The 18,662-nt window shown below is 50.5% G+C and overlaps 2 protein-coding genes across 4 annotated transcripts in view; one reads left to right on the forward strand and one right to left on the reverse strand.

Annotated features, from left to right (window-relative positions):
- Positions 1-206: 206 nt before the first annotated feature.
- Dynlt1 (dynein light chain Tctex-type 1) lies at positions 207-8,310 on the forward strand. Of its 2 annotated transcripts, XM_090337891.1 has the most exons (5): positions 207-314; positions 3,642-3,683; positions 7,078-7,201; positions 7,524-7,601; positions 7,889-8,310. In XM_090337891.1, the coding sequence occupies exons 1-5, from the start codon at positions 288-290 to the stop codon at positions 7,957-7,959; spliced, it is 342 nt and encodes a 113-aa protein (XP_090194017.1). In that variant the 5' UTR covers positions 207-287; the 3' UTR covers positions 7,960-8,310. The 2 variants fall into 2 exon arrangements, with proteins under 2 accessions (XP_090194017.1, XP_090194018.1); XM_090337892.1 differs by lacking the exon at positions 3,642-3,683 and having other exon boundaries at positions 222-314.
- Positions 8,311-12,822: 4,512 nt separating this feature from the next.
- The window catches only part of Tmem181 (transmembrane protein 181), a 44,057-nt gene continuing 38,217 nt past the window's right edge, over positions 12,823-18,662 (reverse strand). For both annotated transcript variants that reach the window (XM_090337894.1, XM_090337893.1), the window contains 6 exons: positions 17,813-17,915; positions 17,422-17,473; positions 15,521-15,603; positions 14,140-14,229; positions 13,461-13,527; positions 12,823-13,145 (listed from right to left, as the gene is read on the reverse strand). In XM_090337894.1, coding sequence (XP_090194020.1) covers positions 13,067-13,145; positions 13,461-13,527; positions 14,140-14,229; positions 15,521-15,603; positions 17,422-17,473; positions 17,813-17,915 — 474 coding nt within the window. In that variant the 3' untranslated portion in view covers positions 12,823-13,066. The remainder of the gene's footprint in view (positions 13,146-13,460; positions 13,528-14,139; positions 14,230-15,520; positions 15,604-17,421; positions 17,474-17,812; positions 17,916-18,662) is intronic.

Below are 18,662 nucleotides of genomic sequence, written 5' to 3' on the forward strand. Positions count from 1 at the left end.
CACCACAGAGGAAACCTAAAAAGGTAAAATAAAGTTAGAACTACACTACGCAGATGTCCTTGTCAGGCCATGCGCAGTGCGGAGTGACCTGGGGGGGCGGGGGCTGGCAGGGGTCTGGGGCTCTGCTCCGCCCTCCATTGGCAGCCGATCCGGGGCGCTGAGGGGCGGGGCCGGGGCCGTGGGCGTGGCCGGGATGTGGGCGTGGCCGTGGAAGAGAGGGCGGAGCCAGGGCGCGCCTGCGCAGTCCGCTCTGCTCGGGGCGGCGGAAGCGACGCGCTGGGGTGAAGATGGAAGACTTCCAGGCTTCAGAGGAGGTAACCGCCTGGCGGGCGACCCGGGGCGGGGGGCGGCCCCGGGCGTGAGGGCGCGGCCCTGTCCGGGGACCTCCGACGGTCCAAGTCCTCGGCCGGACTCTCTAAAAACCGCCGAGGCTGCGCCCGCTCGGAGCCGCGGGGCTCTGCGGCAGCCGCCGGCGGGGAGGGCGGAGGCCGGGCTGGGCTCCGCCTGCGCTGGGACCCCCGGCCCCCGACCCGCCGGGGCCCTGCGGGCGCGCTCCTCCCGCCCCGACTCCCCTCACCGGTGACATCACCCTCCCCTTGTTGCGAGGAGCCGACCGCAGACCGGGCCTCCCGGCGTCCGGCGCACCCGGCCGGGGCCTTCCCCCTCCGCCCCGGTCCCCCTCCCTCCGCCCCGGTCCCCCTCCCTCCGCCCCGGGTCCCCCTCCCTCCGCCCCGGTCCCCCTCCCTCCGCCCCGGGTCCCCCTCCCTCCGCCCCGGGTCCCCCTCCCTACGCCCCGTCCCCCTCCCTACGCCCTGTCCCCTCCGCCCCGGGTCCCCCTCCCTCCGCCCTGTCCCCTCCGCCCCGGGTCTCGGGCCTAGGCCCCGCGGGCGTGCGGACCCCGGAGCCCGCCTTTGTCTGGACTCCGCACGGGTCCCCCCGCGCCCGGCGCGCCCCGGATCCGGGCGCCTCCTTCACCGAGGCGTGGACTCCGGGCGTCCCCGAAGGGGCTTGTGGAGTGGGGACGCCCCCCCCTCCGTCTGAGGTTTTATCCTTTGGAAATTCAGTCCAGGAAAAAATAAAATAAAACTTAAAAGACTGATCCTAGAGGTTCCACTTTGACTTAATTTCCTCACTTTGGAGAGTGAGCAATGCCTCTTCAGTGTTGGGTAGCAACCAAGTGATTCCTTGTGCAATACCTTGATTCAGGAGCAGCTGCCAAAGGAAACGCTTTCCCCCAAGGATCCCCTGTCTGAGAGTGGAAAATGGCTTGTATGAAAGGAACAGCCCGTGAAACGTCAGAAGGGGGAAAAAAAGCCATAGCAAAGCAAAGCAAGAGGGCCTTGGAAGAGAAAGCCCCTCCTGCCCTGGAATTCCAGCTTTCCCCAGCACAGAATGGTCAATGTTGGAGCCTGCAGTGGCTCCTCTGCAAAGTGTCAGCTGAATGGAGTGACCTGTGTTTTGTTGGCCTTGCCTCCGTTGGCCCCTCCCAGTCCACTTAGCAGTTGCTCTGTATCTGCTCACTGAATGGAGCTTCTGCTTTCAGTTTGTTCATCTTTATTGTAGAAGCTGGAACTGTCCCATGGGTCCAGTAGATCTGCTTCTTCCCATTGTTAGGGCTTTTGCTTTGTTCATGAGTGACAATATAAAAATCGATGGAGGGGCACTTTTCTTTATGCCTGGGATCATTCTAGTAACCTGGATGAATTCTTTTAATCTCCAGAAATGATAAAAATCTCTAATAGTGCACTTCTATTTTATTTTATTTATTTATTTATTTATTTTACTAATTTTGTATGTGTGCATGTGCTGCAAGTACTGGGGCTTGAACTTGGCATCAAGGTGCTGTCTCTTGAGCAGGACCAGCACCCTTCCACTTGACCAGCAGCTCCACTTCCCCACATTTGGTTTTCTTTGCATGTATGTGACTTCCTGTGACTATGCAGGTGGCTTTGGGCAGTTGGCTCTTGTTCCTCCTGAAAAGAAAAACCCACTAGTAGAGCAGGCCAGGGTGCAGTGGACAGCAGTCTGGCAGGGAGACCTGCTTTGCAGGGCTGTCTGCTGTAAGTTCATCAGAAGGCACTTTGACAACCCCAGGGCTAGCCTGTGACTTCCCTCTGACTACCAGACGTGCCAGGGCCGAGTCCATGCAGGCCTCAGCAGTAACTGTAGCTGCTAGGTCTCAGGTAAGCAAGCACATTGACCATAGGTGACCCATGTCAGGTTCAGGAGAAACTTGCATGCTTACCAGCCTGTCACATAGTAGAAAGAAAGAAAGCTTATTCCAGGCACCACCTGGCTTACTGTTGGCTGGTCACACACCAATGGCTTATTAGGCCTGAAGTAGAAAGCATTAGGAAACATAATGATCCAGAAAAAGACTAATCCTAGACATTTTGACTAATACTGACAAAAAAGGAAAAGACTCTGTACATCAGAGAAGAAAAGCTGCCCCCTTGAGATGGGTTACTTAAGAGGACAGCACCCCCAGGAAGGGACACACTGCCTGATGGGCCTCCTGGAACTTGTTAGCCCTTCCCCACCTCTACGCCTCTCAGTGAAACATTCTCACCTCCCAAAGTAAATTTATTCAATAGATTTCTTAAACAGAGTCACATAATCTATATACTACTTATATTTATAGTGTATAATTGAGTATCTCATCACACATCTATACTAGTATCCTAACAGTCAGTTGGAGTGGAAGGAGATATAGAATTGTAGTTTAAAGTGAAGTCTTCGCCAGACACTGGCGGCTTCCGCCTGTAATCCTAGCCATTCGGGAGGCTGAGATCTGAGGATCGCAGTTCACAGCCAATCCTGGAAGTAAACTCGGTGCTACGCTTTATCATCCGTGAACCACCAAAATAGTTGGAAGTGGAGCTGTGGCTCAAGTGGTAGAGTGCTAGCCTAAAGTGAAAAAAGGCTTGGGAAAGCACCCAGACCCTGAGCTCAGACTCCAGGACCAGCACCAAAAAAAAAAGAAAATTGACAGTTATAATGAGCGAATGAAGGGAAGTGTTGGGCTGTAGGATGCCTTACACAAAATGAAGCAGCTTTGATGATCCACATGTGTTGTAGTCCTGGGTGGCATTTGCTTCTGTGATGTTCCGTGGGCCACTTAAGTGTTTCTGAATTTCACATCATTCCTCAGAAAAGTGAGTAGCCTACTTGTGATTTCTAAAAAGCTTTTTCTTGTTTTTTTATTTTTGGTGGTACTAGAGTTTGTACCTTTGGACTTTGCTAAGCTGGCTCACTACTGCTTGAACCAAGTTCTCCAGCCCAGCTTTCTGCTGTGTGTGTGTGTGTGTGTGTGTGTGTGTGTGTGTGTGTATTTTTGCCAGTCCTAGAGCTTGAATTCAGGGCCTGGGTGCTGTCCATGAGCTTCTTTGTGCTCAAGGCTAGCACTCTTATCACTTGAGCCATAGTGCCAGTTCTGGCTTTTTCTGAGTAGTTTATAGGAGATAAGAGGCTTTCCTGATAGAGCTGGCTTCAAACCATTCTCCTCAGATCTTAGCCTCCTGAATAACTAGTATTACAGCCACTGGCACTTGACTAGTAACTTCATTTCTAAATTAGGTACATTACTTGTTTGCTTCTTGTTACGGAAGCAGTTCTAAACAAATCACTATCCTCTCTTGCAGACGTCTTTTGTGGTTGACGAAGTGAGCAACATTGTTAAAGAGGTAAGAAGCAGCGTGCTGCCGCTCAGTGTGGAGGGCTCGCAGGTCTGAGACGCTATAGGACTGAGATGTGTTTTCAGTTAACTTAGCAATTTTTTTGTTATTGGGTCATAAAGTATCATATATAGTACTAGGTTCAGGATTTGGCTGTTTTTTAGTTATCTGAAATCTGAAAAGTTCAGGAACGTGTACAGAAAAAAATTTGTATTCTTAAAAACCGTCTCAGAATAGTTCCGGCAATTATTGAACCATATGTTTCAGTATTTGATAGCATTTTTACTTCATGACTATGTAGATAAGAATGACTCCCACATTATATAAATAATGTGAAGTCATACAGGAAATTTCATGTGGCCTTATTCTGGAAGTTTCCATGCTAGATTCTGTAACTAGCCTAGAAGACTCGTGACATACAGCGCTTGCTGAAGATGAGCTCGAGGACGACGCCACACCTGTTGGATCTGGAGATGTGGTTTGAGACTCTTCATTACCAGTGTCCTTATGGGTCATAGCAACGCCCTTAGTTGAAAGACCAGAGAGAGGGCTGGGCATTTGGCCTACTGGTAAGAGTGCTTGCCCAGCATGCACCAAGACCTGGGTTTCTTAGGACCACATACGTAGAAAAAGCCGGAAGTGGGGCTGTGGCTCCGGTGGTAGAGTACTAGCCTTGAGAAAGCCCCAGGACTGGGGAAAAAAAAAAGACCAGAGAGAGATTTGTTCTTCACTGGCTCAGAAGATACATGATGAGTAGGGTATGGCAGCTCACTTAAATAACACCAGCTACCCGGGAGGGAGGCTGAGGCAGGAGGATGGTGAGTTGAGGCCTGCTAGATTCTCTCTCAGAAACAATACAGACAAAAGCGCTGGGCTTGTGGCTCCAGTGGTAGAGTGCTTGCATGCCTAGTGTGCCAGAGACCATGGGTGCTTTCCCCAGGTGAGGGAAGCATGCATGGGAGGGCACGCTCATGTGCGGGAGGAGGGGCCAGTGCATACTCACTGGAATCTCAGCCTGCCTTGGTTGTGCAGTCACGCCACAGACAAGAATGCTGTGGCAGCGTGGAAGGGGGACTGGCGGGAAGCGTGAAGTCTGTGGGATTTCTGGGACAGGAATAAAGCCCAGGTAAGGCGGAGATGGCTGTCCTGAAGGGAACTGTGTGAGGTTCCTTACATAACTCAGAATTGACTTTCATGCAGGGTATTGGTACGTCAGTTGCTACTGGAGCTCGTTGTTGCACCGTGCTGGGGTGATGGAAGTACTCCAGAATCTTGTGTGAAGTGCCCAAAGACAACGTGATTGTCTTTTGTTATGGGTCGTTCCCCATCCGCCCCAGGAACAGGTGGGGGGCGGGAGAGGGGGCTGGGACGTCCACAGCATTTCTGCTTTGGTTACCAGGCAGCAGTTACAGCCGGCGGGATCACAGCCAACCCCCAGAGAAGCATGAGGTGACAGTAACGTCACAATGTGTCACTGGCCTTAGTGGCCTGTTTGCCCTGGTAATCAGTTGGCTCTGTACTCGAGCTACTTGTTTAGTTTAAGTAGGTGTAATTTAGGTGGGTGCAAAACTGGAAAGCCATTTTCCTCTCTAAAAAATGAATTTCCCTGTATACAGCAAGGGGTGCCAGAATTAGAGGCTGGGTTTGAGCAGAGCGCTTCCCTTCTGGACAGCGCCAAGGTCAAAAAAAAGACCTTAGTCTGTAAAGCAAGACCGCTGGGTCCCCAGCCTACGGTGTCCTCAGCCAGGAGGGGCAGCCGTGCCAAGCCTGAGGATGAGGAGGAAGGTCTAGAGGAGGAGGAAATTAGGGTGTGATACCCCCCCCCATTCCTCCACCCAGGCGTCACACCCAGCCCTCACCTCCACATACAACTCAGGCCCTGAACTCTGGTTTTCTCTGTGTGTCTGAGGGCAGATCGTGACCCTCGCCAAAGACTTCTCATTCTAATTGTGATGAAAATGCAGCACTTGGCTTCTGGCACATCAGGTTAGAAAGAGATAGTGAAGAAAACTGCTTATAGGCAAACTGGGTCAGTGCCTGAGGGGAGCTGGCAGGGAAAGACCCAGAAAGTCACTCAGTAAGAATCTCTTGGCAGTGACCTTCACAGGAGCAGAGCAATGAACAGTACCTCCCCCACCCCAGAACACCGCACACCCTTCATCAAAACTTACCTTCCACAGTGTCAAGGAGAGGACTGTACTCATGTTTTAGCATTCCCAGAAACATGGATTAAAAAAAACAACCATTTTGGGGCCAGGAGTGTGGCCTAGTGGTAGAGTGCATGCCTGCTATGCACAAAGACCCGGTTCAATTCCTCAGTACCGCATACATAGAAAAAAGGCAGAAGTGGTGCTGTGGCTCAAGGGGTAGAGCCTCTTGAGGAAAGCACAAGGACAGTGCTCAGTCCTTGAGTTCAGTCCCCAGGACTAGCAAAAACAAAACAAAAACCAGCATTTGACTAGGAGACTACATAGATAGATTCTTACATTATCAGCCAATAACGATTGTCTAACATATAGTTAGATATGTGTTAATATACATAATGGATATACTTATAGAGATAACAGGTATATACTAATATATCTAACATATACTGCTAGTATTTAGTATTAGTATTACTTTTTTTTTTTGCCAGTCCTGGGCTTGAGCTCAGAGCCTGAGCACTGTCCTTGGACTTTCTCAAGGCTAGAGCTCTACCACTTGAGCCTCAGCACCACTTCCGGCTTTTTTCTATGTATGTGGTACTGAGGAATCAAACCCGAGTATTCATGCCTGCTAGGTAAGCACTCTACCACCACGCCAAACTCCCAGCCCTCGTATTTAGTATTAATGGCATTGGATAAAAACATCTAGTTTAAGAAGGGATGCTGGACACTGGTGGCTGGCTCATGCTTATCACCCTGTTCAGGAGGCTGAGATCTGAGGATCAGTTTGAAGCCAGCCCATGAAGTCTGTGATATTCTTATCTCCAATTCACCAGAAGTAGAGCTGTGGCTCAAGTATTAGAGCCCCAGCCTTGAACAAAAACACTTAGGGACAGTGTCCAGGGGTAGGAATGGCACACATACAAAAAAAAAAAGGGAGTTTAGGGGACACTTGGAAAAGTAAAATATTTGGAGGGGCGCTCAATAAAGGAGTCTTGCTTATCTCTGGATTAAAATAGCCGTCAATATTAAGACCCAGTTGTTAAACAGTTTTGACGGTGCTCTTTTAGCCAGCATGGAGCTTACTCGGGTGCAATATAGATTGTAAGCGAAGAGTCCTGTGAAGGAGTTCATGATCGAGCACAAGCTCGCATGCTCCCTGCGCCTGTTGTCAGCCCTCGGGTGGGTGGGTGGGTTTGAACTGGTCGGGGCTGGTTGGTGTGTATGCTGGTTGTGACCCCGTGTGCTTTGTTTTCTAGGCCATTGAAAGTGCCATCGGTGGCAATGCCTACCAGCACAGCAAAGTCAACCAGTGGACCACAAACGTTGTAGAACAAACATTAAGCCAACTCACCAAGCTGGGGAAACCTTTCAAATACATCGGTAATGGGTTTTTTGTTTCTGGTGGTTCATTAAATACCCAAAATGTGTCAGATACAGAGGAAAGATAACTTGGCAGTGTGGCAACCTCCAGGAGCTCCCTTATGTGGTGTGCGTTACCACACACTGTCCAGGCTCTGACCAGAAGCCCTGGTAGAGGAAGGGGGGAGGGCGGGATTGGTCAGCGGAGGAGATAGGGCCCCTCATCATTGTCATTATTAGGAGCCTTATGATCTGTAGACACACCCCAGACGTGCACCCCAGACGTGCACATTGCATTTTATGCTTCTGTGGTTCCTCTAATTGCTGTCCATTTTCATTTAAGTGACCTGTGTGATTATGCAAAAGAATGGCGCGGGATTACACACGGCGAGTTCCTGCTTCTGGGACAGCTCTACTGACGGTATGCTTTCCCTGCTCCCCCACCACCTTGTCGTTGCATGTTTGTAAAGTCGGGTGATGTCTCTTGTTCAGAAGTCTTCTGTGACCTCCCCGGACCATGCCGATTGCTAGTGCTTTATGCAAGGCTTGAATGCATTACGTCTTCACGTGCACCTTGTAAAGGTTACTTTACCTCTTCTGGAGATGTGCACTTGTTCAGTGTGCCCCAGAGCTAGGGACTGGAATGTTGGCTTGGTGCAGAAACGAGGTTCCTCCTCTCAGTGCTGTTCTGTCTCCCCCGCCCCTCAGGAAGCTGCACCGTGCGATGGGAGAACAAGACGATGTACTGCATCGTCAGTGCCTTTGGGCTGTCCATCTGACCCCGCGTCCACCTCGGCCTCCAGGGTCCTGTCTCTGCTCCACCTTCTAACCACCAGCTGTGAATTCAGTGAACACCTTCCTCCTTTTTGCGTGTGGCACTCTTCAAACATGTAGAGAAATAAACCAAATGACTGTCCTGGTACGCGAACTGCACCCTGTTACGTCAGACAGTAATTCTCTGTAGTAGTCTGCAGCCCGTATTGCCACGTCTTAACTGTTTTTCTTTTCAAAGGTGCTAAAAACTGAAATCTGCTAGTGGGAAACTTTTCTCTCCTTTCTGAAATGATTCAAATACACTAATTTTCCATACTTTATACTTTTGTTAGAATAATAAATTATTCAAATTTAAACTTTGTGTGGGTCTTCAAGGCTGATAGAGTATCACAAATGAATTCTAATTAGTCAACTTCAGTGGAATTCAGTTCTTCTGAGCTGCCCTAGGGAGGCACGGAAACTCTGACCACCAGTCTCCAGGGCATCAGCAATATGGAGGAGAGTGCCCAGGCCAACTGTTGGCCCGGCCTTGCTCCATGGCTTCGGCCTGCTTCTCGGGGTGGCGGAACAGCAGCCACCGTTGTGAGCCTCACAATTTAGAAGTGCGAGCTCTGCTCTCCCATCCCATCAGTGTGCTTTCCCTGTAGAGATGCCTCAGAAGAAGGAGCAAGACAGAAACAGGAGGGAAGAGCTTGGAGTCTCTTAGAGATGAGACATAAACAAATCATGGAAAAACAAGTTTCACCTCTGCTTAGTCCTGTCCAGCAGGGGGTTTGCTGACTGCCCCATGGGGCAGGGCCCTGACCTCTGGTGGGCCTTCATTTCCTCCTGCAAGTTTAAGGGACAGTGGGTGAGCAAGCCAGAAACTCTTATCACACACTTGGCCCAAGGCTGTGACTAATGTTTCGTTAGGAGCAGTCACAAATCATTGATGGCTTACAAATGCTTTCACAATTGTTCACTTTATGTGTACAATAGCCATACAATTGTTTGAAAAAAATCAGAGAATAACTCTACCCTGCTGTGAATACCTCCACGAGACACTCCACTTCCAATGGGCGCCTAGATTACCCGTGGGCCTCATCTTGCTCTGCGGAGTCTACACATGCCTTCTGCAGCATGGCCTGCCCGGGGTGACAACCCAGGTCCCACCTAAGTCCAAGTAGGCCTCTTGCTCTGCTCAGGCCCCCAGGGACTGCCTGTCTCAGATGGCCTGCAAGGTCAGGTAGACAAGGGACAAGTAACAGGAAGGGCTTTGGGAATGGTCACATGGGGCCCTCAGAGAACAGGCCCCTCTATGGCTCTCACCCCATCACGCAGAGCTGCACGGAGCCCTGGGCCAGACCATGCAAACAAGTCAGACTCCCTGACCATCTGTTCCTGGACATCAATCAAGCCACTTACCTCACATTGCTGTGCCTTCCTATGAGGAGCAAATGCGCTGCTAAGCATGAAGTACCATGCTTCAAATAACCCATCAGATTCAAGTCACAGATCCCCTGGGTCACAGCCTGGTCCTCTGCGGTCCCTATGGAATTCCACCATAGGACGTGCTGAAATGAACAGCCCAAGCCTGGGGAGGCCAGGTGAATGCTGCAGGCAGAGGGCAAACAAGTGAGCAGGCAAACTATATGAGCACTTACTGGAAAGGAGTGAAAGAAGGAAGTCATGTTTTGACTATGAAGTGACCCCCTGGCGTGGCTGCTTTGGCTGGGTGGACGTGGGAAGGGGTGGAAGCTGTAGGACATGAGGCCCGCGAGTCCGTGGCCACTGGAGGTGAGTCTTTTTGGGAGCCGGCTCTTGCCCTGTCCCCTTCCTGTCTTGCTGCCAGGATGTTCCACTTCCCCAGGCCCACATCGTGGACTGGCACATGAGCCCTTGACACTATGGACAAAAGAAAGCTTCCGTCTTTCACAGGGTCCTCTCAAGCTTGTGTCACAGTGATGAAGGGTCTGACACAGAAGCCATGGTTTGCTATAAACATTTATTTACTTCCTCCTGATGGATTACAACAGCCACCTTCAAGTGGTGCTGAACTCTACTTCCAAACTAATACATAATGTGAGCTTTCCTTCTGGGCGTAAAGCTTATTTTACAAAGATTTACAGTCTTTTTGTAAAAAGGCAGTTTTCAGTAGCAGAAAATCCCTCTATTTCATAGGGCAGTATTATACTTCCAGTACATCCAAACATCACATCAAGATAAATTATTCAACAAGATATCACAGATAGTCATTTCCTTTTGGCCTTGGGAGCAGATTTCTGTCCCCTCCCAATCTAACCTATAAGGCAGTTGGCTTCTAAAACCCTCAAACACATAAATACCCTTTAGTGTACTCTTTAATGTTCAGAGAAGTCTCTCTTGGTTTTCCCTTTTATAGGTGCCTGTTTTTCATGTGAAAAAGATCCAGGAAAGAAGTTGCTGGCTACATTGTAACTAATTTATCATGGCTGTGCCTTTAATAGTTCATGAAATGCTTTACAGGGGACATTAGTCAAACCTTTCCATTTAGTACACTGAGTTTACATAATGTATCTGAATTTACTGCAATCTGTAATTATGTACAATGACCATCTTCCAAGCCTTGAAAACAAGAGATATCCTCCAGGCTTTTAGATGGGGCTTGAAGGCACCACTTCACTGTTTGTAACGATTTAATAATAAATCAGGCAGACAGATTATCCACATGGATAATGAAGTACTCCCTAGGGAAGCTATGAAATGTCTCTGTTCATCTTCCAGGTCCCCCATGGCTGGACCAAACTATCCCCAAAGGTGAGCTAAATCAAGCCATTGCCATGAAAACTAAAGCCAGCCCTTCAAATTCATAATTTAAGGTTGCAAAATTTATAGACTCAAAACAATTTTGTTTGGTAAACTTTCTGCCAGTTTCTGGCAGACATTAGTGTTTTTACCCAATACCTGTGGCAAATATTCTACAGCTAAATGATATATACTATACGTAAATTTTTACATGGAGTGTATGTTTCTTCACGAAACTCTGAAGACAAAAACACATGATTTAATAAAGAACTGTTTCCCCTTAAGTGTTTTTGTTCCCAACAAAAAATACTCCTATATTTTCCATATTGTTGGTGCCATGAAGAATCAAAGTATAAAGACTCTAATGATCAGTTTATGAATACATTATACAGGACAGACAGGTTTTCAAATGTTCTAGTCTATGGCTAAATACCTTGCCTATCTTGAATTAGTGATAAATAACAGCATCTGAATCACAGACAGCTCTTTTGTAATGATCAAAACAAACTATATTACATATTAGAATATGTTATTCAGCACAGATCAGTCTTCATCAGTGAACAGAAAACTAAGTTGGAGTAGTCTTATTAGAAACTGAAAATTTTGGTAACAAAAACTTGAATATGTCAGTATCACTGAGTACATGAAACCAGTCATCACAGCATTGCAAATGTAAAAATCATGTAAACTTGAGTTACCCTTTCAGCCTAGTTGTTTTCATTCAAACATTCATATTTACAAGGTTTGCAAAGCGAGTGTAAATGGAGTCTGTTACTGAGCACTGAGTTCTCATAATGATCGCCTCCTCCAAGCATCTCTAGGTCTCGGTGGACACCAGACCAGGCGGCGGGACCAGCGGCTCCAAGTGGCCATCTGAGTGCTGGTACAGAGATGAAGAGCTGTGGGCCCTGCCTGGAAGTGTGGCCCAGGAGCACGGGACATCTCCACGCCGGACCCTATCCAGAACGCTGGCAGAAGAACTGAGCTCTCAGTGATCAATGTCGAGAGTGTGGAGCAGCACTCTGGGCTGGCCTGACCAGGGCAGGGCCAGTGACCAGCTCTAAACGAGCTACCTGGACCCCGGGCAGTGATGTCCTACTTTCTCTTCAAACAGTCTCCAAATCTGACACTGAAAACTTTTTGGCTATAAAGGTATTTGTCATAGGACAATCTTTCACGGGGCTTTTGTGGGTCATGAGAAGCCGAGTTGAGGAACTACAACTGACCGGAAGGGAAGGGCTCTTGTCACCCACCCCCTAGCACATGGCACCTGGATAGCGCCATGGCATAAGACGTTCCCCAGGGCTGGCACTACATATAATAGCTTTTCTGTCTTGTCAGCTCCCGATCCTTCAGAACTCACAGCCCCTCGCTTCTGCTCTGGTGGCAGGGGAGGCTGGCGCATGACGAGTTACATGAGTCCCACACCACTCCACTACCAGCCTGGCTCCAGAGGCTGGATGCTAGCCCTGGACGCCCCGGGAAGAACTACAGACCACAGACATGGCGGTAGTACCATGGGGAAGGGAGGGATGCAAGGGAGAATTTTTTTGGGGGGCCAGTCCTGGTGCTTGAACTCAGGGCCTAAGCACTGTCCATGGGCTTTTTCAAGGCTAGAGCTCTACCACTTGAGCCACAGCACCACTTCTGGCTTTTTCTATGTATGTGGTACCAACGAATTGAGCTGGGTCTTCTGCATGCTAGGCAAGCATTTTTACCTCTAGGACAATTTCCCAGCCTAAGCTTTTTAAAATTTTTTTGGGTTTTTTTGTGGGTCATGGATGGGACTTGACCCTGAGCTCTTCAGCTCGAGGCTATCACCCTACCCCTGGGCCTGGGCATTGTCCCTGAGCTCTTTAGCTCAAGGCTACCACCCTACCCCTGAGCTAAGCCCCATTTTCTAAAGGTTAATTGGAGATAAGAGTCTCAGGTCCTTTTGTGCCCAGGCTGGCTTTGAACCTTGATCCTCAGATCTCAGCCTCCTGAGTAGCTAGGATTACAGGCGTGAGCTACCACGCCCGGCATTTTTTTTTTTAAAGGAAAGAAAATACATAAATATTTCTGCTAAAAAACAAAAAGTAATTTCTCAACACTAAAAACATTTGACATCTTTGTAAAATGGATTTAGCCTTTTCTTCTTCACCAGCCTTTCTTTTCAAATAATGCAGCCACCCTGGTGATGTTTCTTGTGCCACATTGAAATCTGCTCTCAGTTTTGGTTTTTCTTTTAAAAATACGTAAACAAATAAGGAACAGGAAACCTTTGCTTACGAGAAAAGTGTGAGCACGGGTACGCATGGGCCATGGTGGCTGAGGGAAGGCCTCTGGCGCCCTACCCACTGCCAGGGCTCAGTCGCTGTCCGACTCCTCCTTGTACTTGGCCCGAATGGCCTGACCGTTCTGCAGGGGCATCTCTTCACAGTCGCTCCTGTGGTAATAAGACGGCGCTAGGGACTCCTCCACACTCACCAGCATTCTGAAAGGGTTCACCTCACAGCTCCCCGCCAGGCCCACCCCCATTCCCAAGATGTCAGCCAGGGAAGTCACTACAACCACAGGTGTTCTGCACCATACAGTACCACCACACCTAGGCCTGAACCATTGGAAAGTGAATGCTGTGGAACTCCAGGCTCTCACCGCACCCCACCCAGGTAACAGTCTCACAGGGAAAACAATCTTCCAGAGGCATGGGTCCAATATGCATGCAGAGCCAGGCCACAGTGCTGCCGGAAACATGACTTACCCGTAAATCACCTCATCATCAGAGTCATTCAGCATAGAAAATGCAGGATTATCCTTCAGCTGGGACTCTGAAAACCAACAAAAGCCTTTCTAACAATAGTAGCCCAGAAAGAGCCCCAGAAACCATGTGTGTGTGTGTGTGTAGCTATGAGCTGGGCCACTGTGCACACTGGGAGAGATGACTGCAGGACATGGAGGGAGCCACAGTGAAGTCTCCACAGCAGCTAGACAGAAATGGGGTTCCCAGTGGCCCAGCTCACACCGTTTCTCCCTCTCTATACTGGGGTTGTTCCTTTGTCATAGGCCACAGGTGCGCAGAAGGAGGAAGGCTGAGCACTGTGTCACATCAGACACACACTTTGCCCCCCGCACCCCCATTCCCCATGCGAGGCTCTTCCTTTAGAGGGGCTCTGTTTTTACGGTGAGGGTGCCCCCTTCGCGTGGCTGAGATTTTATTTCATATGGCTGGCAGGCATGGTGCTTGTGCTAGGACCCACTGACCAAACAAACTTGGTTATCACGTGAGCACAGCTGTGCTGTAACCAAGGCTCCACAGCCTGGTATCTCTGTGCCCAAAGAGAAGGCACCAAAAGCACATTGCCAGCCTCTGTGGGCTCTCAACCAACAGAGGCTTGAGTTTCAGCTGCCTGGCCAGCAACCTGGAGCCCAGGGTGACTTACCGTACAGAGCATTCTTTGATGGAGAATACACAAAGGCCAAAGTGTAGAGATAAAAGTTCAGCAAGCCGTAGAAAGATAAGAACTCAGCTGGTGATGCCAGTCAAGGGAGGAATGGGGGTTTTGACACATCAGCTGGTGCTTCTGCCTCCCACAACCACCAGGTCCTGTCCAGTGCTACCACAACCAGCTAGGGTCCAAGCCTGGACATCAGGATGCCAGAGGTGAAGCTCACTGTCAGAGGTCGAAATAACCTTATAGACTCGCGGGAAATAACAGGTGAGTTGTGCCCCTGCTCTCAGTGGGAAGTGGGCTACCAAAACCACCTCCAAGACCAGGAGCGTGGCCTACTGGTAGAGGGCTCACCTAGCATGCATGTAGCCCTAGGTTCAATTCCTCTGTGTCACACACACAGAAAAAGCCAGAAGTGCTGCTGTGGCTAGCCTTGAGAAAGACCAAGAACAGTGCTCAGGCACTGAGTTTCAGCCCCAGGACTGGCAAGAGAAGAGGAGAGGGGAGGGGAGGGGAGGGGAGGGGAGGGGAGGGACAAAACAACCTCTAGCGGCAGACCTGGCATCACACAGCAAAGGGAAATTGGGGCAGGGAGATCACGAGTTGAAGGGCAGCTTGGGCTACATAGTGAGACCCTGTCTCAAAAAAATGACATCAAACAACACCACCATCATCCTGAAATAAACTCAAAGCAGTCTTAACCTCTAGATTGCAAAACTCTGTGAGATTTGACAAGTTTGGTATGCAGTTCTGAAGAAAGAAAGAAAGAAAGAGAGAGAGAGAGAGAGAGAGAGAGAGAGAGAGAGAGAGAGAGAGAGAGAGAGAAGGGGGGAGAGAAAAAGAGACAGAGAGAAAGAGAGACAGACAGACAGACAGACAGAAAGACAGGCCATCCATGAATTCTAAGGACATAGAGGGTCAAAATTCAAGTATTAACACCCCAAGCATCCTGGCCTGGGGAGGAGGAGAGCCCAGCAGCTCCCTGAACAGGACAGGGAGCCTATGAGGAGCAAGCTGCTGACGGGCCTTGCATACCATCCACAATCCCAGCCTACCCCTCTGTCTGAACATCTGGACACACCCGGGGGTGCTAAGATGGCTGTGGCTGGGAGAAGGGGACTCAAATCAGCCTCTGGGCTCCTCCAGCGTCACATCTCACAGCGTGCTTCAGCTTCCTGCCCTCAGAGGGGCCAACAGAACCGACCCTTCCAGAGCTGACATGAGGCCAGAAGCCAGGTGAGTCACCTCTTAGCGCAGACTGGCCAATGGTGTGCAGGTCACGGGAGCTTAGCTGTCTCCAGCAGCACCCACCCCTCAGGTGCTACCACCACCCACAGGCACCCCAGAGCCCGGCTGTCGGCGAGAAGGATATAGTTCTGGTAGTGAGTGGACAGTTCTGCTACGAAGTTGTCTTCTAAAACTTGTGCTCCAAACCTCAAATAAAGGATGACAATGCTGGAGGGAGGGAAAGGGCGGAGATGTAAAAGTATACAGCGCCATTAGCATCATGTCACTTGCAGTCACTCTATTACTGCCTAACCCAGCCAGTCATGTTTCTGCACAGAGACTGCTACACAAAACCCCTGCCTTCTGGGACCTTCAGTCCAGGAGGGAGGGCTGGCTCCTTGCCAGATGGGGGATGGAGTGACTCAAAGGCATAAGCACCATGGCTGCCCACCTGAGCCTGGGGGTGTGGCACACTCTCCTACCACTTCTTGACCTGGTCCACACTTCAGCGCCTTGTTCTATGAGAGGTCGGTCTCAACTCCGCCCTCGCCTCAGCAAGGGCAGCCGCTTGCCTTTGGCTCAGGCCCCCTGCCAGCCACCGCTCTGAAGAGCCCTCTGCGCCAGGACCCTGCTTCTACCCATCCCATGGGTGAGGATTCCCAGCAGGTAGGCTGCAAGATGAGCTGAGACCCTCCCCCTACAGACGCCTCCCATGGCTATAGGACTGCCAGCAGAAGTGAAGGCCAGCCCCCTTCCCCGCCGCCTGAGCCCCAAGATGCAAGTTATACTGCACTCCTCGGGTGGTCTGCACAGCCCCCTCTGGCCACCTCCCTCCCCACCCTCACCCACACGGCCTCCACTGATGGACACACCCCTCCTCGGCTACCCTCATCTCTCCAGAGCACCTCCTGTGCCTCCTCAGAGCTGCCTCCATGCAGCCCGGCCCAGTCAGTGCAGCCAGCTGCCCTGGGCATCGCACCTCACACTCCCTGTGGCCTAGGGCTACTCACTTCGCTATCCCTGTCCCCCACACCCCAGCTGACTGGATGGTGATGCTGTGTGTGCACGAGGACAGGGGTATTAGTGTGTGAATGGGGCAGTTTAAGAGTGGTGTGTTCATGTGGAAGGAGGCATAGGTGAGTTATTAGTGCATAGGAATGGAGTGAGTGTGTCATGTGTGAGTGGTGTTATTATAAGGGTGTGTGTTCATGTGAAGATGTGCCACTGTGTGTTAGTGCATAAGCTGGTGTGAGAGTTGTGTTGGTGTGAGGCGTTGTGGTGTCTGCTGATGTGGGATGAATAGGTATGGGCTGCAGAGCTGGAAGGCAGCCCAGGACAGAGGAGACTGAATGGATATGTTTAAAACACACATGTGTCACCATGAACTCAGCTCCTGATTGGAATTCAGGTTCATTCACAGATCCAAGCTTAATTCACACTCAGGGTGGGTGGAAGCGACACTCCCAGCAGACTGTATCCTCACAGCCACCCTGGGAAGCCTGGCACAGGGCTTCTGGAGGCCATTGCTCCATCCAGGAAAAGGATACACATACTCATTTGTCATCCAGACAATGAAAAAGAAATGCCAATAACTAGATTTCCTCTCTATCTGGGGTTTGATTTTAGGCCATGGAGAAACTCTCAACAGCCAGTTACTTGGATAGACTCAAATAATTCCTGCTAGGAGCCGTGGTGCACAGCTCACAGCTTCCTCTGGGCCCCGCAGCCCCAGTCAGCCTGGCTGCTCCCCAACTTCCACTGCACTAATTCACACTTAGGGGCTGGTCCTCAGAACGCCAAAACGTCTGGTGAACCCTCATGCCGCCTGGCATGCCTAATTCTCTGGTACAAATAACAGGCACCAGAGTGGAGTGGATGATGGCTTTATACACAACAGAAGCCTGTGTCCTCTGGGCACCCTCACACTCAGCACCCCATCTTTGGGCTCAGGCCCTGTGACTTAAGGAATGGGGTCCACAAAAGAGTGATTAGAAACTCAGGACAGTGACAACGTGGTGTTACTTGGCTCTAGAAATAAAGTCTTACCTAATGACAATCACTGCAAAGGTCAACGCAGTCAAAAACTTTAACCTGAGATCTGAAAAACAAATAAAAAAAAAAATACCCTCTGTGAGCACATTTCCTTGTCATCTCAGATCTGAGATGACAACGACTCTTGTCATTGTCCCTTAGGACTCTCAGCCTCTCCTTGATCCCAGGGAAATTTCCGGCTCAGCCAGTGGCTTGTCCTGACCAAGGATGGGGGTGCAGCCTCAGAAGGTCCCAGGCAGTGGTCAACTGCTGGGCAGGAGCTGGGCCACAAGCTTCCACACAAAGGCCCCCTCTCAAGGGCCAGTCACCACGGGCCTCCTGCGGCTCCCCTGGAGAGCCCCTGCTTGGGAGAACCGCGCCCCTGGGGTTCCCACAGGGCACTCACCCACATAAGGCATGTGCCGGAGCTCGGAACAGGCCCGCACGACCAAGAACAAGAGGTATAAGATGTACACGGCTGCCACCACCATGAAGAAGACCTTCATGCCCTGCAAACAACGAGGGGGGATGCTTGGGTAAGAGCAGGCCTCAGGTCACCTCTTCCAGTACCCTGAGGGCCCCCAGTGAGACTAGAAGGGACCCAGACAGAACTGAGAGGGGCTCCCTGAACACAGTGGGCCACAGGAGGAAGAGGCAGTCTTCCTCAGCAACATTCCTACAGCTGGCTGCCCATGGCCTGGGGCCAGCGGTACTCTGCACTGGAGGTGGCCCCAACAGTGGAGATGAGGTCCCCGCCTGGCAGATGCCAGGTAGGCCTGGCCTACGTAGTTCCGGGCAAGTCTCCACTGTCCTGGACCTGGCTTCCACCTGAGAGATGAGGACGTGCTAAGAGGCCTCGGTCCACAAGCAGCACTGCTACAACCTGACACGGGAAAGTCGCAGCTGAGGGCAAAGGTCAGCCACTCTGCAAGGCCAGTCTCCTGTGTGGGGGAGTGCTCTCCCCTCAAGGGATCCTACCCTGACTCAGGTGGGCCTCTAGGCCTCTTCTTTCTTCCTGTACAGAATCTCTCTCCTTCTCTGTCCTGGCACTTCCACCAGAAAGCATATGTCTTGACTCACAGTCAAGATATAGTTTGGTGTGTATGTGTGTATACTGGTTATGAGTTTTTGGGCTCAAGGCTACCACTTGAGTCACAATTTCACTCCCAAATCTTTGCTGGTTAACTGGAGATAAGAGTCTCATAGAATGTCCTGCCCAGGCTGACTCTGAACTGCAATCTTCAGGCTTCAGCCTC

The sequence above is a fragment of the Megascapheus bottae genome, chromosome 8 (genome assembly GCF_031878675.1).
Source record: "Megascapheus bottae isolate mThoBot1 chromosome 8, mThoBot2.hap1, whole genome shotgun sequence".
In the NCBI taxonomy this organism is placed as follows: domain Eukaryota; kingdom Metazoa; phylum Chordata; class Mammalia; order Rodentia; family Geomyidae; genus Megascapheus; species Megascapheus bottae.